The 26,949-nt window shown below is 45.6% G+C and overlaps 1 protein-coding gene across 4 annotated transcripts in view; it reads right to left on the reverse strand.

The window, feature by feature from the left end:
* CBFA2T3 (CBFA2/RUNX1 partner transcriptional co-repressor 3) overlaps positions 1 to 26,949 on the reverse strand; it is a 123,475-nt gene that overhangs the window by 35,696 nt on the left and 60,830 nt on the right. The window contains exons 2-4 of one of the 4 annotated variants that reach the window (XM_056810895.1): positions 10,650 to 10,796; positions 1,300 to 1,377; positions 431 to 532 (exon numbers count right to left, since the gene is read on the reverse strand). In XM_056810895.1, the coding sequence (XP_056666873.1) occupies positions 431 to 532; positions 1,300 to 1,377; positions 10,650 to 10,770 (301 nt within the window). In that variant the 5' untranslated portion in view covers positions 10,771 to 10,796. Of the gene's footprint in view, positions 1 to 430; positions 557 to 1,299; positions 1,378 to 10,649; positions 10,797 to 26,949 lie in introns of those variants that run through there. The other 3 variants (XM_056810898.1, XM_007477307.2, XM_056810902.1) reach the window with 3 other exon arrangements.

Raw genomic sequence — 26,949 nt, forward strand, 5'->3', positions numbered from 1 at the left:
CCTCTCCAAGGTTTTATCCAGTCATTTTTTAAAATAGTCTTGGAAGGTCCTTTACTGATAAACTGGTCATCTCTCCCTGACATCTCACTCCAATCTTTAACCCACTAGAAACACAGATAAACATACATACGTGTGTGTGCACACACACACATCCAAGGGCAAGCCCAGTAACTGTGAAGACTCGGCTCATCCATCACCAAGGGAGACCTCACTAGAGAGGATCGGAGTCTCCACTGCTTTGCTTAGATGCTAATTCTGAGAAGGGCGGCTGCCACTGTGTCCAGACTGGTCTGTCCCCTCCCAGAGAGCTCCCTCCCCTCCCCTGGCTTCTAGAGATGGCCCAAGGACTGGGCATGTCTGCTGGGGACTGGTCCCCTTTTCTGGACAGCTACCTTGGGGCTCTTTCCCTCCCTTCTGCTCGCTTACTAACCTTGCCCGCCGTGTTTGGGTCGTCCTGGAAGCCAGCAGCCCTGCCTCTCCCGCGCCTGCTGAGGTTCGCTCCCGCTCGCACTCGCTCTCTCGCTCGCTCTAGCTGCGGGGTAATATCAGCAACTTGCTAAAGAGACGCCGAAAATAACCACATGGCCACAACTGCTTTTATTCCAGTGACAGGTGTGTTACTAAGTTAAACTCCACACATGTCCCCTGGCTGAAAGTCGGTGAACGCAAGCTTGCATCCTGTGGTGACTCTCCCAATACCACCCGTGCCTGGAGTCCAATAGGAGGGGGACCGATTGGAAACTGGGAAACCCCACAAGGTGCCTGGAGAGTTAGTTCTGCTAAGCTGAAGGTTTCTGTTGACCCTCCCTTGCCATCCACCCTGCCGCCTCCTAATGTGTCTGCTGAATGCTCCTCCCTGGCTAGGACTAGAAGAGCACTTAGAGTCAAGGAGTTCCAAGGGAGGAGAGTCTGGCCCCACTGGCTCACAAATGTCCCTTCCCTCTCTGCCACAGAGACCAAAGAAAAGAGCAAACACAACCAGAAAACCAAAGGGGACCGAGACAATGACGGTCCTTCCCCTCACCCCCAAAGCCAATGACCTTGCTGTGTCCAGCTAATTCCTGAAGGACCGAGGGTCAGAATTTAGGCCTCTGTCGGCCTTGTGCCCAAATGGATGGCCAGTGAAGGCCAGTCTCTAGGGCTTTTGGGAAAGTGCATTAGGATGGGTATGAAGGAGGCAGGGAAGGTCGGAGGGATTCTTCCTCTTGCCCTTGTTTGGGGAGGATGTGTAGAGGTCAGCCCCACTCGGGGTTCCCTCATCCCCTTCTCTGTGGGGTTAGTTTTTATTATTTTACTTACAAAGACAGACCATAGACCATTTCAAGCAGCCATGAAATCGGCCAGGGGGCAGAAACGTGGGAGGCCCATCTTCTCGATCTGTAAGCAAAATTAAACAAAAAAAAAACAAAAAACAAACAAACAAAAAATGCTGTCAGGAAAGGTTGGACGAGGTAGGTTGGGGTGGGGTAGGGGGCTTACTATGCCTGATGGGGACAGAGCCAACATGTCCCCGTCCTCCCCTCCCCTCCCCTGGACAGCATTTTGGGAACAGGGAGGAGAATCCCAGGTGTCTTTGTCAGTGACGATGGGGCTGTGCCTGGCTGCTGGTGTCACTGTAGGTCTGGGTCTTTATAACGGGTACCAGACCCTAGGCAGAATGGGGAAAAGGGAGGTGGGCTGCTGAAATGTTCTGTGAAATCTAAAAAAACCTTAATCTTCCCCCTGGTGAGACTCCTGATGACAGGGAACCCCAAGTTACCTGTTTACAGGCATTTCTCTTAAAACGAGGCTGATTTTTAAAAAATATCCCCTAGGAACTGGGATTTGTGGGTCAGAAAAGAACAGGTTATAAACTGCAAAAGGGTAGTTAGAAGGGCTATGCTGAAGTTTGAATGGATTTAGGGAATATTATTCAGAGAGCATTAAAAATATATTTATTAAAAGATATTTATTAAAAGCCCAAGAAGAGAGAGAACTTCTGGGTATAGTGCCTGGCACACACCTAGGCTGGAAATTCTCTCCATCAAGGCAAAGGGGCACCTTCCCTGCCATTTGGACATGGACAATATGGGAACTTGTTTTATTGGAGTCTTTTATTATTTTTATTACAAGGGTTTCTTTTTTGCTTTTCAATCGGAGAGGAAATAAATGATCATTCATTCAAACATTAATTTACATGAAAAAATAAAGAAAAATGATCATGAAAAGAAACCCCAAACTATAGGTTTAGGGAGTTGCCTAGAGGTTATGTTACTTGCCCAAGGTCACATAACCAAAATATATTGGAGGTGGGATCCCAACCTCAGTTTTCCTGGTTCCCAAGTTAATTCTCAATCAACTGCACTGTTTCTTGCCTGGTATACAATAGACATTTAATAAATGCTTGAGTGATTGATTGGAAGACGTATACAACAGACATTTAATAAATGCTTGAGTGATTGATTGGAAGACGGGGAGATGATGAGAAGAGCAGTTTTATTTGAGGTCATTCTTTACTCCTTCTGGGTCATCATTCTTCATTCTCTTATATTCAGCCCTGTCTACTCAGTGCCCCAATTCCTCTTGATCCTGTCTACCTCTCTCCCCATACCCCACCTCTCATACTATGACTCAAAGGGGGAGGCAGTGTCTTCACCACACATTCCCCCCTTTACCTCTTGTCTGGCTTCGGAACCCTCTATTCTACTGAGACTGTTCTTTCAAAGGTCACCAATGACTCCCTGATTGCTAAATCTGACAGTCCTCATCCTTGACCTTTCCAAAGTATTCGACATCATCGACTGCCCCCTCCTTCTGGATACTCTTTCCTTCTTGGGCTTCCATGATTCTTCTTTCTCCCTCAACTTTATCCCTCTATTATATGACTGCTCTTTCTCAGTCTCCTTTCATTGTCCATTCTTGTCTCTGAAATTTGGGCATCCCCCAATGCTCTGTCTCCAACTCTTCTCCCTTCTTCCATACTTTCTCGCTTGGAGATCCAATCTACCTCCATGGCGCTAATCTTCATCTATATGACACAATAATTCTCCTGCCCACATATTCATTCAGCCCCAAGTCTTGCCTTTGAACTTCATCTGAACAATTTTCAACTCTCTGCCAGGCATCTCCACCTGGATGTCTTGCTCCATGTACCAAAGCTAAGATCTCCTCCATTCTCCCAATCTTCCTTCTTCCAAGTTCCCTCTCTCATTGCCGGGTTCCAATGAGTTGCCTCGTCCTATTGCCTCTCCTCTACCACATCTCTTTCATCTGTCCCATTTTGCCCATTTACACAGCTCCTCCATCTGAACTACAGTCACAGTGTTCTCTCGCCAATCCATTCCAATTTTCTTAAGGCAGTAGATCATGCCCTTCTCAAACATCTTCATTAATTCCCTCCAGCTTCCAGGATTATCTGGTTTGGCAGTTAAAACTCTTCAACCTATGTTTCCAGTCTTCTTTTACATGACTACCATTCATATATTATATAGTCCAGTTGCTGTTTGGTCATGTTTGATTCTTTCTGACCCCATTTGGGATTTTCTTGGCAAAGAGACTGGAGTGGTTTGCCATTTCCTTCTCCAGCTCATTAAAAAAAATTTGGAATCAATACTGAGTATCATTTCCAAGGTAGAAAAGTGATAAGGGCTAGGCTAGGCAATTAGGGTTAAGTGACTTGCCCAGGGACACACAGTCAGGAAATATCTGAGGCCAGATTTGAACCCAGAACCTTCCATCTCCAGGCCTGGTTCTCTATCTACCAAGCCACCTAGCAACCCCTTCTCCAATTCATTTTACCAATGAGGAAATTGAGGCAAACAGGGTTAAGCAACTTGCTGAGGGGAGTCACACAATCAGGAAGTGTCCAAGGCTAAATTTGCACTCCTGAAGATGAATCTTCCAGACTTTCAGGTCCAGCATTGTGCCACCCAGCTAGTGAAACTGGCCTAAGAGCTATTTTCTGAATTTGGCAGGCAGGATACAATCCCTCCTCAAGCTTAACTTTCAGAATTATTCCCTTCCCTTCAGACTTGGTTCAAGGGCACCCTCTTGTCCACACCTTCTCTAAGCCCCCCAGATGAGAATATTGTCTCTGCTTCAACTTTTCCTAGAGCACTTTGGATTCCTCCTTCCATTCCATCACCCCTTACTCTGGATCACACTTAACTGGGTACGCAGGGCATCTCCCTCTATTAGAATGTAAGCTCTTTGAGGGCAGGGTCATGCCATCTAAAACCTTTGTGCCCCCAGTGCCTTGAGCCTAGTACAAGTCTACTCCATGTGTACGGAATGAATGGTAAATTCTAGTCTTGGGGGCAACTTGGGGAGCACCTGCCATTCTCTGAAGCTGCTCCCCCCAATAATCCAGCCCTGAACTCTCTTGAGCCTCCTGGGCATTCGGGCGCCTGAAGTGGTTAACCACTAGGCTTTTAGGGTATTAAATGATTTAGAGAACAAATCTCTGGCCAGCTCCAAGGCAGTCTGTGGCAAGAGTGGAGGCAGCAGGTTTTTAGTGTTCACTGTAAAAGAGAGAGAAATAACTATTTATGAAAGGACCACCTGCCTATCTTTCTTTACCCCTGGGCACTTTAAACCCAGTGTCATGGCCCCAGGAAACTGGCTGCAGAGGAAATAGGGGGTTGAGGGTGTGAAATTCAGGAGAGAAAATGTTCAGGGGGGAAGTCACGTGGCGGGGGTAGGGGGAGAGGAGAGGAGAGGAGAGGGGCATGGGCCCAGGGACATATACACATGCACAGAGCCATCACATCTGTTCCAAAGCTTGGATTAAATGTAAAACCCATCAGATCACAGCTTATCAGAACTCAATTCCTAATTAGGGGACATCTGGCTCCCAAACTAACATTTGCACTGACATAGAGCACTGGACAGGCAGGAGGAGAGAAGATAAAAGGGGGGAAAGGGCCCCCACAATAAGTCTTAGAATCAGAGACTCAAAGTGGAGAGGAAGAAAAAAACATTTCTGCACTTGAAGGCAGAAGGCCTGGGTTCAAATTCTGAAAATGACCCTCATTTGTTGGCTAACCTGGACCAGATTTTTTCACCTCTCAGGGCTTCTGGTCCTTCCGGTGTGAAATGAAGGGCTTGGATTCTATCAGAAGTTCTTAATCCTTCTTGTGCTGTGGATTCCTTTGGGAAACTGATGGAGCCTACGGCCGCCTTCTCAGAATCGTGTTTTTAAACACATGAAGTGAAATACATAGGACAACAAAGGAAATTGATGGAACTGAAATCCTGTTTTCACATGAAAACAAAGCAAAACAAATTTACAGACCCCCAGGTGAAGTCCCCTTGGGCTAGATGATCTCAAAGGCTCCTTTTAGCTCAAAATCTCCAGATCCCATGACTGATGCTTAGAGAAAGAAGGGTCCTCAGAGGCCATTAGTCCAACCTCTGCCCAAAGCATCCTTTTCTTTTCTTAAAAACAAAACAAAACAAAAACCCCAAACCAAAAAATTTACTTTCTGTCTTTGAATCAAGTATTGATTCTAAGACAGAGGAGTGGTAAGGGATAAGTGATGAGAGTTAAGTAACTTGCCTAAGGTCACACAGCTAGGAAGTATCTGAGGTTAGATTTGAACCCAAGACTTCCCATGTCTAGGTCTGGCTCTCAATCCACTGAGCCACCTACCTGTCCCCAAAGCATCCTTTACAAATATTCAGACCCTAAAAGAATTTGAATACCTGTATCCAGGAGGCACTTGACTGATAAAGACGCACCTAGGTAAGGTTATAAATAGAGCTCTAGGCCTGGAATTAGGAAGATCTCAGACATTTACTAGCTCTGTGACTCTGGGCAAGTCACTTAAGCTCTGTTTGCCTCAGTTTACTCATCTGTAAAAATGGGGAAGGTTGAAAATCCCTCAGAGTTGAGGATCAACAAAAGGGTTTAGTGTGATATGGCATGTAATAGGTCCTTAATAAGTATTTGTTCTGTGGCAGCTAAGTAGTCCAGTAGATAGAGCACTGGGCCTTGAGACAAAAGGACCTGGGTTCAAATCTAGCCTCAGACACTTCCTGGTTATGTGACTCCTTCCTTCCTTTCTTCCTTTCTTCCTTTTTTCCTTCCTTCCTTCCTTCCTTCCTTCCTTCCTTCCTTCCTTCCTTCCTTCCTTCCTTCCTTCCTTCTTCCTTCCTTCTTCCTTCCTTCCTCCCTCCCTCCCTCCCTCCCTTCCTTCCTTCCATCCTGGAATCAATACTGTATAAGGGCTAGGCAATGGGGATCAAGTGACCTGCCCAGGTTCACATAGCTGGAAGTGTCTGAGGTCAAATTTGAACCCTGGACCTCCCATCTCCAGGCCTGGATCTCTATCCACCAAGTCACCCAGCTGCCCTCTCTGAGGGCCTTTCTTACAAAATGCCTGTATGAGAATGTAGCTAGGTGGCACAGTGTATAAGGTACTGGGTATTGAGTTAGGAAAGTTCAAATCCAGCCTCAGGCACTTACTAGTTGGGTGACTCTGGGCAAGTCACTTCACCCAGTTTTCTTCCACTTCCTCATCTATAAAGCGAACTGCAGAAGGAAATAGCCAACCACTCCAGAATCTTAGCTGGGTGACCATGGGCTAGTCACTTCACCCAGTTTGCCTTAGTTTCCTCATCTATAAAATGAGCTGGAGAAGGAAATGGCCAATTGCTCCAGTAACTCTGCCAAGAAAACCCCAAACGGGGTCGTGAAGAGTCAGAGGGCACTGAAAAAGGACTGAATAAGTATGAGATGATAAGGGTGATGAAAAAATCCTTTTACATAAAAGGAAGAAACAAGTATTCAGAAAATGATTTGCCCAAGGTCAGATGGGGGGTTCCTGGCTGTAAGCCTGGAATCCTTCCCTTCCTACTGTGTAATTTCTCAAACAACTGCTTCTAAATTGAATAGTCCATGGTCTAAGCTCCTTCCCTGGCACTCCTTGTATTCTGAGTACTTTCTAGCTTTGATGTTCTGTGTTCTCAGGTCCCTTCCAGCTCTTCACTTCTTAGGAGACCATGGAAATTACTCAGGGACATTTAAAGTCTAAGCAATTTTGCAGAAACTTCCATTCCCAGCCAACTGGAGAGAAGGGAGGAAAGGCAAGACTGCTTAGCAATCTGGGGGCACATGACTCTCAAGGGGACCTCATATCTATAAAAGGAGTCCAAAAAGTAGGAAAGGCTCAGCTCATCCCAGGGTACCTTGAGCCCATGATCTCCTACCAAGCTGCCTCCTCTACCAGCTGGGCTGGCTCAGGCGGCGGGCGTACCAGAGCTACCCGAAGCCGTCTAATTGCCTACTTGGGCTGCCTTCCTGTATCGATTAAAATGTTTGTTGGTGAAGCCCATTCAATAAAGCTCTTCTTCAATTATCTCTCTAAATCTTGATGCCTCTAACCCAGCAGCCAGGATCCTTGAGGGGAGGAGGGTGGAAGAGTTGGGGGAGGAAGACGCGCTATCCTCCCCATCAGTAGGTCTTTTGGTGTCCGGTCACCTGCTGATGCTCAGATTCAGAGAGCCGGAAGGGTCCTCAGGGCTCTGCTGTTCTCAGGGTGAAAAGCAACTGTGTGTAACTGAACAAACCCTTTATCTACTCCAGGACTCAGCTTCCTTATCTGTAAAATGAGGAATCTCCAAAGGCTTTCCCTAGAGAGTTTAGCATCTTATTCCTTCAGGGTCAGCTTCTGATATTCCTAATTATGGTCTTCAAAAGGGTTCCAGGAGGGAAAAGGAGGCTCCAAAATTGGAGGGAGATCAGTGGTAAGCCAGGATCTAAAGATTTGGGGATGGAAGGGTCCTTAGATTCATGGACCAGGAACAAGCCAGTGAATTCTGATCCCATCTTTGCTATGGGGGTCAATTCAGTTATATGGGCTCATGCCTGGGGGTCTCTGCCTGACTTTTTCTCCTCTGTAACAGTGTTAGACAACATATTTATAAAGAACTGCTGACCCAGATCATAATGATGTCAGCTAACATTAGTCTTATTTTTTTAAACTCTTACCTTCTGTCTTAGAATTGATGCTAAATATTAGTTCCAAGACAGAAGAGTGGTAAAGGCTAAGCAATGGGGGTTAAGTGATTTGCCCAGGGTCACAGAGTTAGAAAGTGTTTGATACAAGATTTGACCCAGGACCTCCTGTCTCTGGGTCTGGCTCTCTATCTACTAAGACACTTAGCTGCTCCTAGCTAATATTAATTTTGTGCTTTAAAGTTCTAAAGCCTTTTATGTATCTTAACTCATTTGATCCTCCCAACAACTCTAGGAGGTAGGTGCCCATTAATACACTCATTTTAACAGATGAGGAAACTGAGGCCAGTTTGGTACTCAGGTCTTCCTGACTCCCCATTTGCACTCTACACCACCTAGATAGTGAATCTCCAAGGGCATTCCCAACTCTAGGTCATTTTGTTAGTCCAAAGACAGTAGCTGTTCTCTGTTAAGGAGGGTGAAAAAGCTCTTGATGGATGACTGATTTTTCTTTTCTTAAAACCCTTCCATAGCTATCATCATTTCCACAAAGATGGCAGGAGGAATGTCATTCTCCAATGACATCATCATTAGCCACTTCATTCTACCCCATTCTCTATGGTAAAAAGGTCAATTTTGATATAAAGATAAAATATAGTCATTGCTTTCACTCCTTTGGAAATCCCCAAAGAATGGATTTTGACACCTAGAACTGAGGTAGGGTCATGGAAGACAGAAGTGCCTCTGGAGATCCACTCATTCATATGGTCCAATACCCAAATCTTCTTTGGGATGGGAATGGGGCTCCAGGGCATGTATCCCAAGGAAGTCAGTGACAGAAAGTTTCCTGAGCTGCACAAATGTATATAAAAGATTGCAATTGGGAAAATAAAATATCAAATAAAAATATTAATGGCTGTGCTTTGTGGGGTAGCAAAAAACCAAAGTGAAAACAAAATGAATGCCCACTGATGAGGAGAGGTCATGATAAGCTGTGGTAGATGAAGATGATGGAATATTATTGCTAGAAGAAATGATGGGGGCAGCTAGGGGGATCAGTGGATTGAGAGCTAGACCTAGAGACAGGAGGTCCTGGGTTTAAATCTGGATTTAGATACTTGGAGCTGTGTGACTCTGGATATGTCACTTGACCTCCATTGCCTAGCCCTTACCACTCTTCTGCCTTAGAACCAATACACAGTATTGATCCTAAGATGGAAGGTAAGGTTAAAAAAAAAAAGAAATGATGAATAGGAGGAATTCAGAGAAGTCTTGGAAGAGCTGATATTGAGTGAAATAAGAAGGACCATCAAAGCAACATGATCAATGGCATAAAAGGAAACAGTACTGAATGTTGATCAAGTGGAATGAGATCAATCTTAACCCGAGAGAAGAGGTGAAGAAGCATAATTGCCTCCTTGCTGCTAAGGTGGGGGACTAAGACTGGAAAGTCACATACCCCTCAGAGACAGATGCTGGGTTGATTGATTTTGCTTGTAAGGTAGTTTTCAGTGGAAGGGAGCTATGTCGGGAAACGATTGAAGAATAGGAAGAAAGGAAATCCTTACAAAAACTGGGAGTGAGGATGGATCTCCTTCTGAGCTCAGTGTTCCGACACTGCCATGATCTAGCTGGTGGGCTGGGTCATGGGGTGCTAATAGCTGAGCGGAAGGACTGGCCACTCAGTGGGGCATTGATTTTTGGCAATTCCTCCAGGGCTTCCAAGCTGAAGGTCAGATATCAGGGCAGACCAACCAGCCATTCAGTAGGGCATAATTTTGGTGGCCCCTTTGGGGTTCCCAGGCTAAAGGCTGGATATAGGTGGACCCAATGCTTTTCCACATTCTTGAGGGGTCAGGGGTTGTATCTTGCACCCTGAAATCACACCGTTTCTATTCTGGATAAAGAGGACATGTATTAAGTGCATACCCTGCATCAAGTATTCTGCAAAGCACTGGGCATACAAATCTAAGCAATTTGGATGGTCTCTGCTCTCAAGAAGCTTCCACTCTAACAGGGGGAAACAGTGTGTAAAGGAGAGCTGGAAAGGGAGAAAGCATCCATGGTCCCCTGATGTGAAATTGGCCGGAGTCATCCAGAACAAATTGAGTTTAAAAACAAGCCATCCAGGGGTGGCTAGGTGGATCAGTGGATAGAGAACCAAGCTGATGGGAGGTCCTGAGTTCAAATCTGGGCTCAGATACTTCCTATCTATATAATCCTTGGCAAATCACTTAATCCCAATTGTTTAGCCCTAACTGATCTTCTGCCTTGGAACTGATAATTCACATTGATTCTAAGACAAAAAGCAAGGGTTTAAAAAAAGAAAAGAAATAATCTGTCCATCCTCAGCACATTTATCTGTCTAGTACAAATGAGGTCCTTCACCCATAATTCCTAGAAGTGGAAGAGACCTTAGACATCTTGCAGTCTAATACCTTTGTTTTATTAGATGAGGAACTGAATTCTCCTAGCTTGACAGCTCTCCTCAGGCAGAATGACTTAACCCAGTGACATAAGGAAATAGTGGCAGGCTAAGAACCTGTCTTAGTCTGGGTTCCATCAATAACCAGCAGGTGCCTTTGTCTCCTCACCCATTAAAGAGACAATCAGGCTAGAAGTTCTCTCGGATCCCTCCTGCCACGTCCAACATTTTCTCTGATTCTCCTGCCCTGGCCTCCCAGGTGAAGATGAATGCCGTGCGATTACTTACTTGGGTTTGGTGTGAAGGAAGGGTGGCGGGTGGCTCCCTGGGTGACGGCTGGAGGCGGGGGTGGCATGCTGGGTGGGGTGGATCTGGACTGCGTCTTCACCTCAGCCGGTGAGTCTGGCATCGTCGCTGCCTTCTTCTCTGTACTATCTGTGGGGGGTGGGTGAGGGGAGAAGCCAAAGGAGAGGAGGGAAAGAATGAAAGAAGAGAGAGGGAGACCAGATCGATGAGAGCTGGAACCAGAGGCGCGAGTCCTCCTCTCCTCCACCCCTGGCTCTCCCCAGGTGTCATCACAAAGTGTTCGCTTTCAGGTGGCAGCTTCCTAGCTCACCAGCCACACTGTATACACCTGGGCAAGCCTGCTTCCAGCAAATACACAAACCTGCCCCCAGCTCTTAATGAAAGAACTCGTACCGCCCATCATCTTAATTAAGTGTGCTCATGCTACACCCAAGATAAGCACCAGGTGTTCTCGCACAGGCCTCTGTGGATGCCCAGGCTGCTGCCGGGGCCTGGGCTCCAGGTGACAGCTTGGGGATTAGAGAATCAGATTTTTCTTAATGGCTAGGGAGGCAGCAGCGACTGGGGCTTCTGGGGTTAACTCCTTCCCTGCCATGGGCATAGGCTTCTCTCTTCTAGATCTTGACCCAATGGACAGCTGAGAAGATTCTAGGGGGAGAGAATCTAGGGGGGCTGAGGTCAGCTGGGTTAAAGTAAGATCAATGTGATGCCTTAGTGGTGGGGTGTAGCTGGAAGAACCCTACATTTGAAGCTAGAAGGCTTGGGCTGGATATTGCGGCTCTCTCTCTTCCTCTTTCTCTTTCTTTTTTCTCTCTTTCTTTTCTTTCCTTCCTCTCTTTCTCTTCCTTCCTTTTCTTTCTTCCCCTCTCTCTTCCTCCCTTCCTCTCTTTCCCTTTCTTTTTTCTCTTTCTTCCTTCCTCTCCCTTCCTTCCTTCCTTTTTCTTTCCTTCTTCCCTCTTCCTTTCTTCCTCTTCCTCTTTCCCTTTCTTTTTTCTCTCCTTCCTTCCTTTTTCTTGCCCTTTCTTTTTCTCTCTTTATTTTCTCTCCCTCTCCCTTCCTTCCTTCTTCCTTTCTTCCTCTCTTTCCCTTTCTCTCCCCCCCCCACCTTGGAAAAAAATAAGTTTTGGTTCCAAGGTATGAGTGGTAAAGGCTAGGAGCCTGAGGCTAAGTAATTTGTCCAGGGTCACACTGCTAGGAAGTGTCCATCTAGCTGCCCTTGTTCTATCTTTGTATAAAAGGAAGGGTGCTGAGATGAATCATTTCCAAGGTCCCTTCTGCCTCAGTTTCCTCATCTGTAAAACAAACTGGAGAAGGAAATGGCAAACCATTCCAGTATTTAGCATGGGGTCATGGAGAGTTGGACATGACAGAAAAACAACTGAACAGCAACTAAGATCCCTTCTAGCTCTAATGGTTGGTGAGACACAAATAACTCCTTAAACTCTCCTTAGAAATAGAAGTACTGGCTCACCTTCCTGTAATATTTTAAGGGTTAGTTTCCTCACAACCATATGAGGCAACTCCCATCTTATCTGAGAAGGAACTGGAAAAGTAGATGGAGACAAGCCTCAGAGATGAGACCTGGGTTCAAGTTCTTCCTCGGAGAGCTGTGAAACCCTGGGGAAATAATTTCATCTCTCAATGCCCTGGGCCAGTGATGTCAAGCTGAGATAGAAAAGGGGTCACTGAATGAGGCAGTAGAATCTCTGTGGGCCATTGACTTAGAAAATCGAAAATTAATCTTATCTATATTTTATTGTATTTTTATTTTTTTTGTTAAACTTATGCCAAGGAACCACATCTCTGCCTTATTCAGCTAAGATCCCAAGTTGCAGTCATTGTTCAGTCATCTTTAGTCTATATAACCCCATTTGGGGTTTTCTTGGCAAAGATACAGGAGTGATTTGCCATTTCTTCCCCAGCACATTTTACAGATGAGTAAATTGAGGTAAACAAGATTCAGTGACTTACCTAGGGTTACACAGCTAGTGCCTGCCATTTCCTTTTCCAATTCATTTTATAAATAAGGAAACTGAGTCAAAGAGGGTTAAGTGACTTGCCCAAGGTCACCCAGTTAGTGTCTGATTCACATGTTTCTGGCCTGGTACTCTGTCAAAATTGTGCCACTTATCCTTCTATTAAGTTGCAGAAAAGGTATCAATCTGTATTAGTAGAGGGAGTTTCCTCATCTGGGAGGTCCTTCTCTCAATCCCAGGTCTAGTCCTGCCTTTTCCGTAGAGCTTTTTGATATCATTTCCTCAACAACAACCCGGTGATGAAACAATATGGCATAAAAGTCATCCTTCTCATTTTGCAGATGACAAAACTGATGGTCAGAGAGATGAAGCGATCCCTGTGCTCCTGGCCACCAGCCTCCACCTGCAGGGAGAGGAGCCTGCTGATGTGACTTGGAGGGAGCGTCAGCTGGGAGAAGAATGTGTGTGGGTTGGAGCAGGCTTGCTCCCGACTGAAAGATCTCAGGGTCAAAGGGGGCCTCTGAAAGCCTCCTGTCCACCCCCTAGCCAGCACCAGTTCCCTCACCAACATCATCCAGCTTCTGCTTTTAAAGCCCTCCTCTCCTCCGGGGATAAGGACCCAACTCTCTTCTCAGAAGCCAATTCTACCTTTCACAGTTGGAGCTGTTCCTTATGTGGAATCTGCTAAATCTGCCTCCCTCTACCTTCAACCCATTGCTCCTACCTCTGTGTGGCCCCAGAGGCCAAGCAGAAAAAGTCCAATTTCTTTTCTCCCAATCCAAACAGCCCTGGTCCCTCCCACAGGTCCTTGGACCTCTTGGTCCTCCAGCCTATTGCCGTCTTCTTTGTACTCTGGATACACTCCAGCTTACTAAGAGGTTGCTTAATGAGCAGCCTACCCTTGGCCTACTGTACTATGATGAAGGGAAAAGCAGGGCTGGCTTTTCTGGTATGACTCTCTCCCTCCTCCCCCTCTTCCTCCTCCTCCTCCTTCAACTTCTCTTCCTCCTCCTCCTCCTTGGTTACTTTGGGAAGCATCAAAATGAATTCTGTTTGGGGCTGGTGAGCCAGCCAGCACCATGGGGAAACTGAGGCAGTCAGTGAAGGGATGCTCAAATCTTGGATAACTCTTCTACCAAGGGGACACACAGGCTGGACAACCTTCCTCCTTTCTCCCCACTAATGTGTGAATGGATACTTAGTTCTGGACTTTCACTGACCCTTACCTAGGTAGCTTGGGTCCCTTTAATACTGGCTTCTTCATCTTTTGTGTACTCCTGACTATCTGGGCATGGGTGATCTCTAGCAGCTAGGTGGGGCAGTGGACAGAGTGCTGGACATAGAGTCTGGAAGACCTCAGATCTCAGGCATTTATTAGCTGTGTGACTCTAGGCAAGTCAACGTCTGACTGCCTCAATTTCCTCATCTGTAAAATGGGAATAAGAGTGGACCTAGCCCCCAGAGGTGTTGGGAGGATCAAAGGAGAACATATGAAAAATCAAGCATTCATCTTGGCTCTCCAATGAAAGGAAGAACTTTCTGGCAACCAGGGTTGGCCAATAATACCGTTGTGGCCAGAAGGGTTGTACCAGATCGCCTTTAAGTGTCCCTCCAACTCTGAGTCCATCAGGATAACTCACACTGCTATAGCATTTTCAGGTTTGTGAAGAACCTCTTCACGACAACCCTTTGAGGGAGCCTACGGTATTATTGTACCCATTTTACAGATGATGAAACCAGGCCCCTGTCAGGCACACAGGAGAAGGGATTCCCGCAGTGAATGGGGAGGGGGAGGGGGGCTTCACTAACTGACCTCCTGATTTCCTTTCACCTCTAATCCAAGGTGATAAACTCCATGAGGGCAGGGAGGGCCTGGGACAATGCTGAGCTCACAGGAGGACTGAGAGCCAGACACGGGGCTCCGTGGGATGGACGGTCTGGCTGGCTGGGGAAGGCCCTGGAGCAGAAGGGTGGAGGAGGGCACTGAGGGAGGAGAAACCAGTAAACAGATCACAGCTAAATAAGCCGGAGCTCCAGCACCTGCTGCTCCCATCAGCTGCAGCCGAGCTGGTCTCCCTCCCTCTCCTGACTGCCTTGCTTCCCCCTCCCTCTTCCCTCCTACTCTCCCTCCCTCCCTCCTTCTCTCTCTCTCCTGTCTGCGAGGACTCACTACTCTGATGGCTCAGCACATGTGTGGCCACAGCTGTGGGGATCTGTCAAAGGGTTACACGGCTGGCCCCGGGCCTGTGGAGCCCCACCGAGGACCAAACAAGGAAAACTTTGCCTCCCTCCCTCGCCTGGCCTGGCCTGGAAGGCCCTGCCAGCATCTGGGAGAAGGTGTCACTGCCCTTATGGGGCCCAGAGCCCCATGGGTCTTGTTCCTGCCCTAGAGGCTACTTAAATGGGCTCCATCTGACATGACTGCTGCAGGATCAACAGAGCCCCAAGAGAGGTCCTGGTCCTGTCTAAATAAAGTTTCAGACTTCTTCACAGCAAGCTTGTCTCCTCTCTCTCTGTCTCTCCCCTTCCATCTCTCTCCCCCCTCCATATATCCCTCTCCCCCTCTCATCTCTCCCTTTCCCCCTCTTATCTTTCCCTCTCCCCCCTCAGCTCTCTCTTTCTCCCTCTCATCTCTCTCCCCCACTCTCATCTCTCTCTCCCCCTCTCAAGTCTCTCTCCCTCTCATCTCTCTCCCTCTCTCATCTCTTTCTCCCACTCTCATCTCTCTCCCCCTCTCATCTCTCTCCCTCTCTCATCTCTTTCTCCCACTCTCATCTCTCTCCCCCTCTCATCTCTCTCCCTCCCTCTCTTCTCTCTCTCCCTCTCATTTCTCTCTCCCTCTCTCATATCTCTCTCTTCCCCTCTCTCATCTCTTCCCCCTCCCTACCCCTCTCATCTCTCTTTTTCTCCCTCTCTCCCCCTTTTTCTCTCTCCCCTCCCTCCCTCCCTCTCTCCCCCTCTCATCTCTCTCTCCCTCTCATCTCTCTCTCCCTCTCTCTCTCATCTCTGTCTTCCCCTCTCTCATCTCTTTCCCCCTCCCTCCCCCTCTCATCTCTTTCTCTCCCTCTCTCCCCCCTTTTCTCTCTCCCCTCCCTCCCTCTCTCCCCCTCTCATCTCTCTCTCTCTCTCCCTCTCTCATCTCTTTCTCTCCTCCCTCTCTCTCCCCTCCCCCTCTCATCTCTCTTTCTCTCTCCTTCTCTCTCATCTCTCTCTCCCCCTCTCCCCTCCATCTCTGTCTCTCTGTCCCTTCCTTCCTCCCTCCAGGACTCCAAAAGTCAGGTTGGGCAATAACCCCTGGGCCCTCCATCTTCAACCCTTTAAAGGCACTTTTTTTTTTACTTTAATCAGATTTTATTACAATAAAATGCAAAATACATAAAATATTATGGTGAAATCTCTTTTTTTTTTCAATTTTAACTGCAATGTAGAACTATACAACTAACTAAGTTCCTGTTCTTTTATTCCCAGAAAGTCTGGCCTTGAAGGTAAATGACACCATTCTTGACTGAGTTTTAAACTTTAATAGCTTTTTTTAAACACCTAGTTTTTTAAAGGCACTTTTAAGACAATGACTTGAATTTCAGGAAAACCAGGGGAACAGGGGGCCTGGAAGGCAATGGTCTCCTATCTTACACATGAGGGAGATAAAACACAGAGACAGTAAGGCATAGTAGAGGAAGGGATGGATGCAAGAAACCTGGGTTCCATAATACTAGGAGCCAGTCTTCTGGTCCTTTAAGATGGAAAAGACACCTTATACACATTTATCTCATTTGGGGCTCATAACAGTCCTATGAGGTCAAGAATAATTCTGTGGGTATTATTGTTCCCATTTTATAGATTCAGGTTCTGAGCAGTTAACTAACTTGTCCAGACTGGCACTGCCTGTTTCCAAATCCAGCATTCTTTATTCTGCACCAATAAGAAGGTTACCCCAAGAGCCACAGAAATGGTAACCTCTCCCCTTCATGCACCAGCCTGGCCCTGGCAGCCATCGTCAAGGGGCCCAAGGTTGCCGTCTCCACCAGCCATCCACCATCACCTGCTGACCAGTTGTCACCATTAGAAAAAGGCTGGCCAGTCTAGCAGAAGCACTGAAGGAAAGAGAAGAGGTAGTATGGAGTACCCATAATTTAACCCAATTGGATTAAACTAACTCAGCTGCCACTATAGTTCTGAGGAAGGTCAAGTGGAACCTGAAGTGGAAGGGGCAGCTTGGTGACAGCGGAAAGAACCTAGGGCAAGAGTCAGGGAGGCTTGATTTCAAATCTGGTCTCAGACATGTACTAGCTGTGTGACCCTGGGCAAGTCACTTTACCCCGTTTGCTGCCTCAGTTTCATTATCTGTCAAGTGAACTGGAGAAAGAAACAGCAAATCACTCCAATATCTTTGCCAAGAAAACCCCAAATGGAGTCATGAAGAGTTGGACATGACAGAAATCACTGAACAACAAAAATATATGCATATGCATATATGTGCACATAAAAGTATCTGAATCGGAACCCAGGGTTTTCTAGACTTCTAGACCAGCATTCTCCACCCCCCACACACACTATTTCATTATTACTGATTGTGTTCAGTTGTTTTGTGACTACAACTGGGGCTTTCATGGCAAAGATCTAAGAATGGTTTGCTATTTCCTTCTCGAAAACATTTGACAGATGAGGAAACTGAGGCCAACAGGATTAAATGACTTGTCTAGGATCACACATCTATTAAGTGTCTGGGGCTGGATTTGAACAAATGCTACTTTCAGCCTCATTCTTCCCTTCAAAAACCTTTAGTGGGTTCCTATTTATTTTTTTTTAATTGTTATTTATGTCTTTTGAAAATATCACTTTCATTACTAAATGTGTCTTGTTCACTTTTCCGACCCAAGAACCATCCTCTATAACAAAGAATAAAAAAAGGAAAAAGATAAAAACAGCAGTTTGCCAGTTCTAATCAATCAATTAATGGAGCCCAACGATAAATAAATGAATAAATACAATGTTTTGCACCCCAGGTCCCTCACCTATGCAAAGAAGGGAGAGAGGTTCATAATCATAGCTCTTCTTTGGGGCAACCTTAGTCATTAAAATTAAAAAATTTCAAATATTTAATCTTTTGATCCAATTACGTATAAAAATAATTTTTAACATTAAAAAAATTTTTTTAGTCAAATTCTCTCCCTCTCTTTTGTTTCCTCCCTGATCCCAGAGATGGCAAGCAATCTGATAAAGATCTTATAGGTCACAATACTTTTTTAAATTAATTTTTTAAATTCTGAAACAACAGCAAAAATGGACATTTTCAAATACAAAGTAGAATAGAAAGCGACAATTTAGCTGTAAAACCATGAATCTCGATTACATATAGTCTGTTTTAGAAAAAAAGTACATAATAAATTCATCATGTTACTTTTGAAGCTGCTTGGCTTGAAAGTATTTCCTTTCCAACTTCCTTCTGTTCCCTTCTGTGCATTTTAAAAAATGCTTCAATAATCGTCTTTTGGGGGGTGGGTGGAGGCAATACTATTATTAGCTCCCCTCCCCAGAAATCTTTCTCCCTTCCTCCAATTCAGAAGAAAAACAAAATCTTTATAACCAATATGCAGAGTCAAGCAAAACAAACCCATATGCTAATCCCCATGAAATGAATATCTTTCTGTACCTCGAGTCCATCACCTGTGACAGGAGGTGGGTAGGATTGTTCCTCAACATGATTTTTGATAAAAAAAATTTTGCCCTATCCCACTTAATTCTGGCCCCATCTTTCTGAGCCTATCCCCCATTTATATATTTGTTTTCATTTATAGTTGTTTGAATGTTGTCTCTTTCATTAGATTGTAAACTCCTTTTTGGACTTACTTTGTATACCCAGTGCTTTGCACAAATACCTGGCACACAGTAGACTTGTTGACTCTAGAATCATGATTGATCGATTACATTGATCAGAGTTCTTATACCTTTCAAAGTTATTTCTTAAAATATTGTTGTTAAGCAGTTTTAAGATGAAGACATGAAAGCTATCAATAATCATATGAAAAAGTGTTCTAAATCCCTCTTGATTAAATACAAATTAAAACAACTCTGAGGTAGCATCTCATACCTATCAGATTGGACAATATGACAGTAATGTGATAAATGTTGGAGATGTGATACAATTGGGACACTAATGCATTGTTGATGATTATGACCCGATCCAAGCATTCTGGAGGACAATTAGGAATTATGCCCAAGGAGCTATAAAACTGTGCCTACCCTGTGATCCAGTAATACCACTAAAGATAGGGTCTGTATACCAAAGAGATAGAGTTGAGGAGGGAAGGAACCTATTTGTACAAAATTATTTACAGCAGCTCTTGTGATAGCAAAAAATTGGAAATTGAGGGGATGCCCATCAATTGGGAAATGGAACAAATTTTGGTATATGATAGTGTTGGAATACTATTGGGCTATAAGAAACAGTGAGCAGAATAATTTCAGAAAAAGTTGGGAAGACCTACATGAACTGATGCAGAGTGAAATAAGCAGAACCAGGAGAACACTATGCACAGTAACAGCAACATTGTGTGATGATCAACTGTGATAGACTTAGCTACTCTCAGCAATACAATGATCTGGAACAATTCTGAGGGACTTATGACAAAGAATGTTATCTACCTCCAGAGAAAGACCTGTTGGAGTCAGATTTTTCACTTTAGTTTATTTGTGTTTTTATTTTGGAGTTTTTGTTTTCTATGAGTTTTCTCTTACAACCATGAACAATATGGAAATATGTTTTGCATGATAATACATGTACAACTCAGATCAAATTGCTTACTATCTCTGGGAAGGGGTAGGAGGGGGAGGGAGGGAGACAATTTGGATCTTATAACTTCAGAAAACATATTTGGAAAATTGTTATTATATATAATTGGGAAAATAAAATATCTTTAAAAATAAAAGAAAATACTGGTGTTATCTTAATGTGTAGTAATCACCTCTAAAATATAATGGATGATGCAATAAAAATATGGTGATTACAATATTGTAGAAATTATTTTCCTGGTCCTGCTCATTCCACCTGGCATCAGTTCTGAGTCCCTATTTTCATTGTATAAAGTATAAATCTTTGTTTCTGTAATTCAAGATCCTCTACAACTCTGTGATTATTTTTCTTTTCTTTTTCTCAAAACAATACCCTTACCTTCTGTCTCTTAGAATTCATACTAAGTATTAGTTCCAGACAGAGAAGTGGTAAGGGCTAGGCAACTGGGGTTAAGTGACTTGTCCCAGGTCACACAGCTAGGAAGTGTCTGAGGTCAAATTTGAACTAAGAACCTCTCATTTCCAGGCCTGGCTCTCTATCCACTGAGCCACCTAGCTGCCCCTCTGTAATTATTTTTTATTCCTCTGCCCCTCCCTCAATCAGTAGCCCATTTCTAGTCAGGTCAGTCTCTTTATTCATGAATGCACCATGCTTTTCCCTGCCTTTATACCTCAATTCACATTGTCCCATTGCTCAGCATTCCTTTCACTCTTTTCTCCGCTGTTGATCCAAATCCTACCTACCTATGTTTTAAGATCTGGTTCAAATCCCTCCTTCCTCGACTCCTCTGGCCTTGATGATTTCTTGCTCTTCTGGACTGGTCTGTACCTATTGTCTTCACCATACAAATGATCCCTGGTCTTTATTATCTTCCATTGATTTCTTAAGGTCCTTAGAAGTTCCTTGACGGCAAGGATCAGGTCCATGGATTGCCTACCACCCCTGATGGAGAGCCTTACGTGCAGTAAATACTCAAAAAATACTCACTGACCAATTGCTAAGCTCTTGGAGGACCATCCATGGCCCTTGTTCTATTCCTGTGGCCCGGCCGACCCAGCCCAGGACCTGAGCCTTCCCCCCAATTCTGGGAGTCCATAAGGACCGGACCAAAGAGAGGGAGTCATTTGGGAGACAGATGAAGCCGAGGGCTTCTCCCAGCCAGCTGTTCTTTGCTCAGTGTGTTATATGTAACCAGAGATGTCACGAGCTCAAGCTGTGGTCAGCAAAGTGATCCCCAGGGGAGGATGGGAGTGACACCAGAGACTCCCCCCCCTCTGCCTTCCCATGGCTCTTTTGCCCTTGATTCCAAGGTGGTGCTGCGTCTGTAGAAGGGGAGCCGAGGGATGCAGGGAGTGGCACCGAACCCAAACCCTTCCTTGTCACATCGCCAGCCTCTCCCTCTACTTCAGGAAGGAACAGGGTCCCCCTACTCTGACTGTCCATTGTCTCTCCTCAAAGCCATCCAGCCAGAGGCTTTCCTAGCCCTTGTGTAGGGGATCTGAGGTTCCAGAGAGCCCTCCAGGATGGATTCTACAAAATAGTCTTATATAGGCACAATCTGGACCTGAAGGTTCCAAGGAAAAGGAAACAGACCCATTAAATGTCTGGCCTGACCAGATCTGATTTCCAGCCTTCATTTCATTCATTCAATAAATATTTATTGAGCTCATAGTACATTTGGTAAAGTGGAAAGAATGCTAACCCTGGAACACTGGATTGGGCATCCTGGGACCTGAGTTCAAACTTCACTTTATTCAAAAGTCATTTAGCCCTGGGGGGCAATGAGGTGGCTCAGTGGAGAGAGTGCCAGCACTAGAGACATTTGGGGTGGGGGTGTCCTGGTTTCAAATCTGGATTTAGATATTTCCTAGTTGTGTGACCCTGGGCAAGTCACTTAACCTCCTTACTGCCCTTACTAGCCCTTACTGCTCTTCTGCCTTGGAACCAATACACAGTATTAATTCCATTAATTAAGAAATAATTAAATGTAAATGAATTAAATAATTATTTGATAAATTATTAAGTATTATATTAATAAATTAAAATTAAAATAGACAAATTAAGGGAATGGTTTAAAATGTCATTTAACCCTTCTGGGGCTCAGTTTCCTCATAAGTAAAGTAAGAGGCTTTATTGGATGAATTCTAAGCTCCCTTTTAGCTCTTGATCTATATTGATACATGGAGGGCACTCACAGATACTGCCATAAGTCAGAGAGATCATTAGTTGTACGCTCTCTCTTTCTCTGTCTCTCTCATGGATCAGTAAGCTCCTTGAGGGCAGGGACTATTTACTTTGGTCTTGGAATCCCCAGCTCCTAGCCAAAGCCTTACCCACTCTGGGGGGGGGGGTGGAGCCTGACAGGCATAATTTATGTCTAATCTAAAACATCCCAGATTCTAGCAGAGGTGTAAATGGACTAAGTTAGGGTATTAAATTTTTTTTTTTTCAGAAACAGGTAACATTTGGTCTCCCTGACACTCAGTTTCCTCATCTGTAAAATGGGAATAATAATACCTGGAGAATCCACCTCTCAGGGTTGTTATGAGGTTCAGCAGAGATTGCATGTAAAGTCACGTAAATGCCATTTTTATTCTTGTACTGTTTTTTATTTTATTTTATTTTCTAAACCCTTACTTTCCATCTTAGAATCAATGCTGCATATGGGTTCCAAGGCAGAATTGGTCCCATCAGTGAGGGCTAGGTAATGGGGGTTATGTGACTTGCCCAAGGTTATATCACCAGGAAGTGTCCAAGGACAAATTTAAGAAAAAAATTTTAATTATTATTTTTTTAAACTCTTACCTTCCAACTCAGAATCAATACCATGTATTGGTTCCAAGGCAGAAGAGTGGTAAGGGCCAGGCAATAGAGGTTAAGTGACTTGCCCAGGGTCACACAGCTGGGAAGTGTCCAAGGACAAATTTTTTTAAATTAAAAAAATTTTTAATTATTATTATTTTTTTAACCCTTACCTTCCACCTTAGAATCAATACTGTGTATTGGTTCCAAGGCAGAAGAGTGATAAGGGCTAGGCAACGGGAGTTAAGTGACTTGTCCAGGGTCACACAGCTAGGAATATTTGAAGCCAGATTTGAGCCTGGCTCTCCATCCACTGAGCCACCAAACTGCCCCCACTGCCTTTTATTTTAGAGTGGTTTTTTTATTTCCTTACATGGGTTGGTTTTTTGTTCCCAGTGGGGCTGTATGAGAGCAGACAACAGGATTTCTTTTACCACCTCCCTAACACGGACTGGGTCGGGAGTGGTTCCTGAACAAACCCTTGTTTTTTGCTTCCCTGACTGATTGATTGATTGATTGATTGATCGGTGTCCATTGAGGAAGTCTCTCTCCTGAAGCGGCTGGTCGCCCTCCTCGACTATAAACAAACTCATTTTTCTTAGTGGGGAAGGGAGCCTTCTTCCTTCCTTCCCTCCTCTCCCCCCATTCCGGGGAAATCTTATTCCTTCATTTATTTGCTTACCATTGAGAAAATGACAGCAGGCCCTGAGCAAGGCCAAGTTCAACAGACCTCAGGGGACCGGCTGCCACAGAGAGCCCCCACAAGGCTCCATCGCTAAAGTGGAGTGCTGGCCTTAGTGACTGGGGAAGGGCCAAACAGCAGCCCCACTCTTCGAGGCCCTCTAATTAGTTTCCCAGACAGTGGGAGCCTTGTCTGGGATTAGGCCCCCATTTCCTGCCCCCCTCTAAGTCCTTCGAGTCCCCCCGCCCCCCAGTTCTCCAGCCAAGGTCAGTTTCCACGTCTGGTGAAAGCTCCCACTTTCCAGCCCCAAAGCATCCTGCTGTGGAGAAGGCTTTGGCCCGGGGCCAGCTCGAGTCTCAGTTCCTGGACAACCTCGCCACCCTGGCGGCCAGCAGACGGCCGCCTGCCATCCAGGCCAGGCTGATTTTACCTGTTATAAATCAGCCTTGAAGAGTGACTCTGGCTCTGTCTAGGGGAGCATTACCCACCGGCAGGCACAGCTTTCCACAGCTGCATTCTCTGTTATTTCCATCATTTGTAAGCTGGGCAGCTCAGCTGCCTGGGTTCTTTTAGAAGAGGTCAAGACAGCATCCAGAGAATGAAGCGCTCCAGACTTCTGGGAGGCTTCCTGGAGGCAGGCCTAACTTTCCATGGCCGGCATTCCCACTGGGCGCAGAGGAATGGGACGTCCTAGAACTCCATCGCATAAACTCTGGCCTGGCCCAGGTTCCTGGAGGCCCCTTCTCTTCCTCTTCTTCCCTTCTTCTTACTTCTCCCTTCTTCCAGACTGCATTAGGCTAAAGTGGGGCTCATACTCTGCCCCCTCACACTCCTCTGTCCAACTTTCTGATTGGGTATCGGGGATTCTGATGCCCTCCAAATTACCCAGGCTCCTAGTTGGGGAGCATGAGGGGGCTAGGTGGCTCAGTGGATAGAGATCCAGGTTCAAATCTGGCCTCAGACACTTCCCAGCTGTGTGACCTTGGGCAAGTCACTTAACCCCCATTGCCAAGTCCTTCCCACTCTTTTGCCTTAGAACCAATACACAGACTTGATTCTAAGATGGAAGATGAGGATTTAAAGAAAAAAATAAAAGGAGAAGTGAGTAGAAGCCATGGCGGCTAATCTTCACCCTTTCCTCAGCTGCCCTTGCCCAATGCCCGCTGATTTCTATGGAGAGCATCCAATAAGAGACCCTGGCCAAGGACGGCCCCGGGCACTGGAGCAAGCAAGATTTCAGGGTTGGGAGGACCTGGTGCCAGCTGGCGAGGGCACTGTGAGAACGGGCACGGGAACACTTCGCTGATGGGAGTCATGCTTTAAAAGCCAGGCCAGTGGTAAGAGTGGGATGGATGGACATTGTGTCATAAACATGGAAGAAGAGGGCAGGGACTCCACGTGGAAATGGAGCTTCCTCCTGTTGGCCATCTTCAGGTAAATGGAAGAGGAAATGCCCTGCTCCCCTGCATAGTCTCACATACAATGTCAACAGACCCATCCACTAGTTCTCAAAGGGAATGCTGGGTCCTTCTGACTTTCTTTCACTTAGGCATGACAACTATTCTAGTTCTTTTGCCACTGAGGCTACTAAATAATTAGAGCAGAGAGGAGGGAGGTAGAGAATCCATGGGTGAATGGAGGCATCGCTTGGGGGCAGCTAGATGGTCCCGTGAATAGAGTGCTGGACTTAAAGTCAGTACATTCAAATTACCTAGCCTCATATACTTCCTAGCTGTGTGACCCTGGGCAAGTCACTTACCCAAGATTTCTAGTCCTACCACTTTTCTGCCTTGAAACCAAAACACAGTATTAATTCTAAGACAGAAGGTAAGGATTTAAAAGAAAAAAAAGAAGTAGCCCTTTACTCAATCCACTGGGGCACTGGAAGACAGGAAAGGGAGTAACCATTTAGAATGTGGCCAAAATACGGGGCAGGAATTACTATTTGTTCCTGGGTAACTATTAAGAGGGGAAAGGAGGAGAAAGGAGGGAAGAGGAAAGGAAGGAAGAGGAGAGGAGGAGAAGAGAGGGGAGAGGATAAGAAGAGAGAGGAGGGGAGGAGAAGTAAAAGGAGGGGAGAAGGGAGAAGAAGGGAGAAAGGAGAGGAGGGGAAGAGAAGTGAGAGGAGGAGAGGAGAGGGAAGGGAAGGAGAAGAGGGGAGGAGATCAGAGGAGAAGAGGGGAAGAGAGAAGAGTGGAGAAGGGAAGAGAAGGAATAGGGGATAAGGGAGAGGAGGGGGAAGAAGGGAGAAGGTAATAGAAGAGAGGAGTCAGAAGAGAGGGAAGGGAAGGGAAAGGAAAGGAAGGGAAGGAAAGGGAGGAGAAGTGAGAGGAGGGAAGGCCAAAGGAGAGGAGGGGAAGAGAGGGAAGGGTGGAGAAGGGAGGAGAGGAGAGAAGAAGGGAGAGGAAGGGAGGCAAGAGAAGGAAGTAGAGGAGAAGGGAGAGAAGGGGAAGAGAAAGGAAGGAAGAAGAAGAGAAAAGAAGGAAAGAGAAGGGAGAGGAAGGAGGGGAGGAGAAGGGAGAAGAAAATCCCCAGCCTGGAATTTAAATAATTACAGACAAATTAAGAGCAATTCTTTCAGCCTCCTTTGAAAATTTCTTTCACCAAGTACTCAAAGCATGGTTAACCTAGGTTGATTTGAGAAAAGTCTCCATTTGGATCAACCTTCCCTCCCCCCACCCCCGACACCCAAACAAAGATCCGACAGGGGAGGGGGAGGGTATTATTGAGTAACTTTTGCTTTTTGCAGTGGGGGTTAAAAGGGTCTGCTGCTGCAACTGTTAAAATCCTACTTGTGCGGCTCGTGCACAGCCGAGGAGGGAATTGTAACTGTGTTACAGGGAAAACACGCCGGTGGAAACGCTGCGCAAATGTCACTGTAGCTCTGAGAACCAATACGAACAATGGGGGGGGGGGGAGGGCCGGCGGGCTGAACCTCCCCCCTCCCCCGCCTTTTGGTTCTTCCACTCATTCACACGCTATAAAAATACCGGCTCTGCCAGAATGAATTCTTGTTGCCCCCTGGGTTCCAGAACTCAGGACTCTTTCCCAGAAGTTCTCTGGGCTAGTAGTTAAGACTGCTGGGAACTTGGGAAAGCATCTCTGAATCTCTAGCAGTCTCATCGACATCAGGGATACAGAACCGTGAAATGACCTAATGGCAGGATGTCAGAGAAATCGATAACTGGTCCCCAGAAGCACAGTTTTAAGAGCTAATAATAGAATATGTGTTTGTGTGTGTATAAAAATAAATTTATGTGGTTTTAAGAATTGCAAAACCCTTTACAAATATCATCTCACTTGATCCTACATGGGAGATAGGTGTTATTATGACACTCATTTTTACAAATGAGGAAACTGAGGCAGAAAAACTGGTTAAGAGACTTGCCCAAGGTTACATAGCTAGACAGTATCTGCAGCCAAATTTGAACTCAGGTCTTCCTGATTCTAGGTCTGGCACTCTATATCCAGTCACCTAGCTCCAAGAGCCTTTAGTGATGAATTCTTCTCCCTTATTTTAAAGATGAAAACTGAAGCCTAGAGTTCCAGAACTAGTAAATAGTAGAGTCAGGGCTTAATGCTCTTTTTTATTCTTCAAAAAAGTTTTACTGATGCTTTTTCCCGTTTGGGGAGTTTGTACTCACACTGTCGATTCACTTGTATCCCAAAGTGCCATCCCTTAAAGCAAATAAGCCTAGTCAAGAAAAAGAAATCAATCCACTGGCTATATCTGAAAAAGGATGCCTTATGCCACATCTGTAGGACGCCACCTCTCTACCAAAGCATCCTTCATCTCAGTATTATCTTTTTTATTTTTTTAAACCCTCACCTTCCGTCTTGGAGTCAATACTGTGTATTGGCTCCAAGGCAGAAGAGTGGTAAGGGCTAGGCAATGGGGGTCAAGTGACTTGCCCAGGGTCACACAGCTGGGAAGTGTCTGAGGCCAGATTTCAACCTAGGACCTCCCGTCTCTAGGGCTGGTTCTCAATCCACTGAGCTACCCAGCTGCCCCCAAGAATATATTCTAAG

Source organism: Monodelphis domestica, chromosome 1, assembly GCF_027887165.1.
Source record: "Monodelphis domestica isolate mMonDom1 chromosome 1, mMonDom1.pri, whole genome shotgun sequence".
NCBI classification, from domain to species: Eukaryota; Metazoa; Chordata; class Mammalia; order Didelphimorphia; family Didelphidae; genus Monodelphis; species Monodelphis domestica.